The sequence below is a fragment of the Buceros rhinoceros genome, unplaced genomic scaffold (assembly GCF_000710305.1).
Source record: "Buceros rhinoceros silvestris isolate BGI_N320 unplaced genomic scaffold, ASM71030v1 scaffold38500, whole genome shotgun sequence".
NCBI classification, from domain to species: Eukaryota; Metazoa; Chordata; class Aves; order Bucerotiformes; family Bucerotidae; genus Buceros; species Buceros rhinoceros.
This window is the reverse complement of record NW_010390825.1, coordinates 1-7,358: the sequence shown is the minus strand read 5'-3', so window position 1 is coordinate 7,358 and position 7,358 is coordinate 1. Positions and strand designations below refer to the sequence as shown.

The 7,358-nt window shown below is 57.2% G+C and overlaps 1 protein-coding gene across 1 annotated transcript; it reads right to left on the bottom strand.

The window, feature by feature from the left end:
* Positions 1 to 1,620: 1,620 nt before the first annotated feature.
* On the bottom strand, positions 1,621 to 7,019 carry PLK3 (polo-like kinase 3; the record flags this gene model as incomplete). Its single annotated transcript, XM_010139267.1, has 14 exons — positions 1,621 to 1,815; positions 2,181 to 2,291; positions 2,528 to 2,657; positions 2,770 to 2,932; positions 3,118 to 3,201; positions 3,297 to 3,414; positions 3,494 to 3,603; positions 4,007 to 4,133; positions 4,493 to 4,688; positions 5,355 to 5,450; positions 5,998 to 6,085; positions 6,170 to 6,299; positions 6,709 to 6,825; positions 6,912 to 7,019. Coding segments are annotated over 14 exons (1,773 nt in total), but the record flags the coding sequence as incomplete, so codon positions are not given.
* Positions 7,020 to 7,358: the final 339 nt, after the last annotated feature.

Here is a 7,358-nt window from a genome sequence, read left to right as displayed (position 1 = left end):
GGCTCATACCTGGAGTTTTTGGCCATGGTGTGTGCAGGGCTAAAGGTACAAATGAATGTTCCTTGCTCACTACAACCCCCAGCCTGGGCTCACACGCTGTAGCTTCCACCACCACAGCCTGCAGAAAGACCCCAGCTGCCGCAAATAGAGCCCAAAAGGCTGCATTCCCCTGGAGCAGGCAGCTGCCCAAGGCACACAACAGGCAGCAGCCCAGGCTGCTTCCCACAACACAAGCTGCTCCCAGGCAGATTGATTAACACCAGCACTGGGGAAGGAGGTGACAGATCACTTTCAAAGCAAGCTCTTGGAGCAGATTAAGTCCCTCCTCTTTCCTGGCTTCACTCCCAACTCAAGCCATCACACCAAGCATTATAGTGCCAGGAGCTAGGCAACCCACCCAGCCCCTGGGCCCCAGGCCCTGCCTTCCGCAGCTCAGCAGAAGCATGAGAGCAGCTGGTTTTGGTCCAAGTGCAGAGACAGTTGGGAGTGAGAGTTTGGCAGGAGCAAGGAGAAGCTGAGGCATCTCCAGGGCTCTACAGGCATCAGCAAGAGCCAACTCTGCCCTTCCTGCCAGCTCCGGAAGGGCAGTGGAGGTACCACACAGGCTCCTCACTCCCATCCTGCCTCCCTGCCCTCGCCCCCCCAGCAACAGCCAGTGTCAGGAGAGGTCTTGCCTAGCAGGCAGAAGCAGCCCTGGAGCAAGGAGGATGGGGAAGACAAAGTCCTTTTGTGACCCCAGCTCCAAGCAAGATGAACACAGTTCGCTCTTACACAAATTTTTACTGAGGCGAGTCAGGGACAAGGGAGCTGCACATGGACAGACCAACAGGAAAATAAATAATTCCATATAAATAAGATACATAAATAGTCCCACACAGCAGAAACTGCCTTGAAACAAGAAACCTCCCCAGGTCCCAGCAAGACAAGGGCTTCTTCAGGCAAGCCCTTTGATCCCATCCCCCCACCCTTTATCAAACCAAGTTGTACCAGACAATTCACAATTTGGGAGCACACAGGGCACAGCTTGGCCCAGCACAGCCCCCTCCTTAGTGTAGCCGTTGTGGAGTGGCACACCAGCCCACGCAGCCCCTGTAGAGCAGGCAACGCATGTCACTCCTGTCCAGCCTGAGAAGGAATTTTCCATACCCCACTGCAGCCAAGGCATGAGGTCAAGGCTGTGCCAGTCCTCTCCAGGCTGTGGAGAGGGTCTGTGAAACCCTAGTGCATCACCTTGAGCAGGGCAGCCCAAGCCCCCACTGCAGGCAGCCAGTCAGGGCAGGCTGAAGAACCAGGCCACAAACAAGGCACAGCCAGCCCCAAACCTGGCTGCATGGTGCCCAGCCACCACCTCCCTGTGCCATCTCAGTCCACTCCACCAAGACCAGCACAACCAGGGCAGGAACTGCCAGTGGGGAGACAGCGATTGCCCAGAGCCAGGGAGCAGCAGGATGTCCAGACCTGCCGCTGTAGCCACATCCACATGTCTTAGTCCAGAGTCCAGCTGAGCACCGGGATACAGGGTGCCCAGGTGGGCAGCCAGCACCACAACATACCTCCCAACCCGTGGGAGGGCAGGGGAAGACCTCCATGTCCAGAGAGGGTCCCCCCCGAGGTCCCACACTAGGCCTCAGCCCGTTCTTGGAGGATCTTGAGGATGTATCCAAGGCGATGGTGGAGCTCAGGAGAGCAACCCAGCTCCTGGATGCTGCACAGCTTGTAGGTATAGGAGTTGCGCTCCCGGTTGATGTAGGTGACAAGGCAGGAGTGGTCAGGCTTGCTAATGATCACCTTGGTGTGGTCATTGTAGAAGTTCACCTAGGAGACAGGTTAGGCTTGGTTTAACCCACACTTCCCACAGCATGTCGGGAGACAGCATGGAGCCACGCTTCCTGCCTCAACCAGTTCCTCCTCTCCGATCTGCCCAGAAGCATCCCTACTCCATGCCCCATGGCAGAAACATGCCAGCCCCAGCACTGGGGCAGACAGAAGCTGCCATCTGAAGCATCATGTCCCCCATGGGCTGGACAACCTGCAACCAGCAGCTCCAGACACTGGGGCAGCATCCTGCACCAACAGCTGTTTTCACAAGGTGGACCTTGCATTTAGGCTGTGGCAGACAAGATCCCCATCTCACCTTCCGCCCCAGAGGTCTGGGTGTTTCCACTGTGCCCCACACATACCTGGAGGGTACCACTGCTGAAGACCATGATCAAGGCTTGGTCAGTCTTCACCCACTGCAAGAGGAGCATGGATGGCTGCCCAAGGTCATCTATGCTGGGCAAGTCACCTCCCTTGGAGAGAAGGGTCTGCATAAGCCACTGGTCCCACACACAGGAGTGCTGCCACCAGCATACACAACCAAACCCAGACACACCTCCAGTGGGGTCCCCACTCCCAGGACACAACTCTGGGTGCCCACCTGACCATGGCCTGTGAGTCAGGAGTCCCACAATCCCAAGCAGTGTGGTCAAGCCATGACCAAACATCCAACCCACCCATGATCCCAGCCCAGGGCCCCAGCACCCACCTTCATGAGATGCTGCTCCATGTAGGACGCAAAGTAGCGCAAGACACTCATCTGTCCCTGCAGCTGCTCAGGGATGGCAGCCACAGAGAACACAAGGTGTTTGCTGTTGGTCGGGTTGTAATGCACGGTCCTGTGAGGGAGCAGACCATGAGCTTTGGGGCTCAAACCAGCACCAAACCCACCCCTAGCACAGCCTCTCCCACCTTGCTCCTTCCCATGTAAGGGGCTTCCCCACTGCTTACCTGCGGTTGGGGGAAAGTGTCATGTGTGTGCCGTTGTTGAAGAGGACCCCGATGCTGCGGTTGGAGAGCTGGTAGCCAAAGCCATACTTGTTGGAGTAATCCACCCACTTGCTCACCCAGACAAAGTGCTCATGGCGGGCCAGGGAAGCCGGGTTTTTCTCCGCTGATGGAAAAAGAGGTTGAGCAGAGCAGGCAGCCAGCCCCTGCCTACCTCATCTCCCCAGGAAGACCTCCCCCAGCAAGCTCTGACAGCACTTAAGGTACCCCAAATAGCAGCCATGCCTTTAGCCCACAGGAAAGGGGATGCACAGCACTCTGTCCCATCCGAGAGCAGTCCAACCGGTTTACCTGGGGGCATGGAGGAGAGGCAGGTCCGCAGGAGCCGGACAGCCGACTCAATGATGGCAGAGGCAGTGATGCAGTCTTCAAAGGCTGCGGAGAGAAGATCACAGGCTGAGTCAGCCAGCCCCACTATCAGCCAGGGCAGGTCAGGAAGCCCAGGTCAGGCTTGGGCACATATTGCTCACCCTCACAGCTGCTGGCCATCGTTCCCCGGATGGAAGGGGACACAGACTTGTGAGATGTCTCCTCCATCACAGTCTCCACAGGGCTAGAGCTGGCACTGCGGCATGATACCGGGGTGGCCTGCAGAGAGACCTGGCGTTATCACAGTCCTGCCTGCTCCCCCAAAGAAGGGTATGCATAGGCTCAGGAATGTTCTCACCTCATTTCCTTCCACGGTTTTATAGCTCATCTGCCGGCAGATTGAGGTCTTCATCAGCCCAGTGACCAGTCTGGAGATGTCATCCTTGTCCTCTAAAGAGCCTTTCTTGGCTGAAGAGAGAGCAAACAATGAACACTCTGCTGAACACAAGCGACAGGGAAATCTGGGCCACCCCTCCCAGTGTCTCAGCTCTCCCTCATCTGTCCAATGCCCATGGTGGTGAGGATGGTGTTAGGCAGCTGCCTCCCACTTTCACTTCCCAGTTCTCATGCAACACAGGGCTTCCAGGAGGAACTGCCCCCCACTGGGTTGCAGCACAGCATCCGCTCCCCAGGCACACACCCATGCCAGGCCACCAGCGTCAGAAGGGCAGGGGCAAACCCAGCTTGTGCTGGCCCCGGGCAGGAGGTCCACAAAGGCCCATCAAGAGGTCTTTCTCCAGGAGACAGGACCCACTTAGACCTGGAGGAAGGGTATCCCAGAGGCTCCTAGGAAAGTGCATGGACTCACCACCCTTGGGTTTCTTCTTCCCAAATAGTGTCTTGGTGACTTTTGCGAACAGACTTTTTGCTGGATTTGGGGGACTCAGCTCTGGAGCCATCACGCAGCTGCTGGGAGGGAGCTTCTCAGGCGTGTAGCCCTGCAGAGAGGTCAAGGCAGAGGTTTAGTTTCCATAGCCCATGTGCTCCAGGCAGAGCAGCTGCCCTGGGCTGACTGCAGTCACTCACTGCAGTCACTCACAGCCCTCATGACAGCCAGCTTGCATTTCTGTCAAGCCTTGGCCCCACAACCAGCATCAATAGAGGAAACATTCCGTGCTATAGGGATTGGGCAGCAAGAAGACCCCAGATTCTTCTGTTACCCTGGCTGGCATTTGCCCAGGACAGAGGCTGCTTCCATTGAGGACTGGGACCTGGGCTTCAAGGACAGCACCGTGCACAACCCAAAAGTCATCATCCCACTTGGAGAAGGGTCAAGGCCAGACTCCCACCCACTCACTTTGAAGAACTCATGGTCCAAGATTTCCTCGAGGGTGAAGCGGTCCTGGGGGTTGCGTCTGAGGATGCCAGCGATGAGGTGCTTGGCAGGCAGGGAGAGGAAGGCAGGGAGGGTGTACTCCACCTGCTTGATACACCTGTATGTCTCCTTGAGGTCGGAGGTCTCAAAGGGAGGGTTCCCGCACAGCAGGGTGTACCTGGGAGGGGACAGGCATGCCACCGTCACATTCCCCACCAGGCTTCTGACTCAGAAGCACTTGAAGCAAGGAAGTTATTGGTATTTGCCTGGCCACACCTGGTTGGAAGCACCACTTCCAGCCCAGGCAGCCGTGCTCACATCCGGCCACATTTCCTCCTAGCAACTGTTTAGAGCAACAGGCAAGGAGCCCTGGGGACAGGAGGACACCGCACTGCCAGCACTGCTCCCACCCCTGCATGGCCACCAGGGCGGAAAGCAGAGCAGGAAGCTTGCGGGCAGCAGCCGGGCAAGGGGCTGGATGTGCCAAAGCAGTTCAGCAATCACTCCCCAAACAAACAGAGCAGCAGCTGTTGCTAGCCACCAAGGCTTTCCGTTGTTTATCAGGTTCAGAGGGCGGTTGAGGCTGCTTTGAACTGGAGCAGAGCACACAAGTGCCTGCCCTTTGCAGCTCCAGCAGCACCCCGGGATGACTGGCAGCATGCACTCCAAAGTGGGGCTGGGCAGGATCCAGCCACCTGGTCCCCTCCCCCTGCCTTTCAGCAACCTCTGCAAAGCCACAAGGCAAAGCGCAAGAGGACTTCCTCATCGGCTGCTCTGCAGCCTGGCTCTCCCCAGCCCGATGCAGGCATGGCAGACCCCTCCCCACCCAGCAAAACAGACTTACATGACACAACCCAGAGACCACACGTCTGACTCTGGCCCATGGCCCTGCCTCAGCAGCACTTCTGGAGCCAGGTAGTTGGGGGTCCCACATATTGTCCTGTGGGGCAGAGTGCCAGGTCAGTGCATGCTCTGCATCCCCTTGCAGACAGCCTCCCCCTCCCCAGGCCCTGGGATTTAGCTTGCAGCCTGTCCCACCACTGCCTTCGATTTGCTCTTTGTGACCCAAAGCCCCCTTCCATCTGCAAGAAGCCCCATACAGACTTCCCCACTCCAGCTCCTGGGGGTCAGGAGCAGCTGCTTCTGGGGAGCCATTGGGAAGAGCTTGTCCTAGAGCTGGGGAGGAACAGAGCCTTTGTGTGCTGGCCTGCGCAGCCGGCACGGCAGCCGGGCAAGTACAATAGCTGTAGTCAGCACATTGTTCTCCCCCCGACGGCTGAGAGCTCACTCCTGAAGGAGCCACAAAGCCCCCAGCCCCCTGCCTTGCCTGCAGCTGGGGCAGGAATATCTCTCCCCCACCCCAGGAAAGGGACCTACAGCTTCCCCTCCCCCAGCCAGGAGGGACTACTCACTCTATCCTCCTGGGAAGCCACAGAAAGAAGAATGAAACTGGAGTGGGCACTAGAATAGGGAAACTCCAAACTTACTTTTTCTTCTGGTCAGAGATATCCTGGCAAGCAGCAAGCCCAAAGTCCCCCACTTTCAGCTCCATGTTTTCATTGATGAAGAAGTTGCCTGAAAGTCAAGGGCAACATATCACCACAAGTCCCTCTGGGGCAGTTCACTCCCCACACAGCACCCTGACCCAACTGCACTCACCAAGCTTGAGGTCTCTGTGCAGGATGCCCTTGAGGTGAAGGTATTTCAAGCCTGAGATGATCTGTTTGAGGTAATATCGCACTTCAGGCTCCAGCAGAGTATGGCGGGCTTTCCAAATGTGGGCCAGGGACTGCAGAGGGAGAGAAGGCAGCTTGGTGATGGCAGTCAGGGAGAACAGGCAACCCTGCTGACTAGGCATGGGGCAGGCACAGTCAGAGCCAGTTCTTCCAGAAGCTGCACACCCACAAATAATCCTTCTTCCACAGCCATGACCTCAGCAGGCTCCCCACACAAGGTTGAGGCTGCTCAGCAGAGCCAGGAGAGCCACTGGTTTTATGGCAGCCCCACCAGGGGCTAAAGGCTGCCAACATGAGCTCAAGTAGGACAGCCAGCCAGCAGTGACCCCAGTGCCATGCAAAACCTCATGGCTTATAGCTAAGCTCAGAGGGTGTGACAGAGCAGGCAGGCCAGGAGTGTGAAAACAAAGCACCTCAGGTAAGCCCTGCTCCAACCGGTCATGGCCCTGTTTAGGCACTCACCTTCCTACTGCAGTGCTCCAGGAAGATGTAGATGCTCTCTGCGTCCTCAAAGTAGTGGGAGAACTTAACGATGTGCTTATGGTGCAAGTCCCGGTGCAGCTCTATCTCATTGTTGATCTGAGAAGGAGCAGCAGCACCAGGTGAGCACAGGGCCCGCACTGTGCCCCATCAGCCCAGCACCCCACCAGCCCCACATCACCCACCTTCTCCCGCTGGTGGGGTTTAGCCACCCGGCTGTGAGGAATGACCTTCACGGCATAGGTTTTGTTGCTGGAGAGGTCTGTCATTTCATAGCATCGTGCAAACCCACCCTGCAAGGGAAGAGGTGATTACAGATGGGTGAGAGACAGCTCTTCGCCCCTGCCTGCTTACAAGCCTCCTCCTCCATTCCCTCGCAGCACAGCCCGGTGAGCATCACACGCTCCACTCCTTTCTGCTGCGTCGCCCACTAAGATCTGAACTATGATGCTCTCAACCAGGGATTTTCTTCACCCAGTTCCTGTAAAACCTCCAGAGCGTTTTTCCTCCCACCATGGCCGGACTCTACACCCTTCCACATGACAGATCAACACCGAAAGTCCTGCGCAGGGCAGGGAGGCGGAGGACCGGAGGCCACCGAAAGGCAACCCTATGGAGACAGGTTTTTCCTG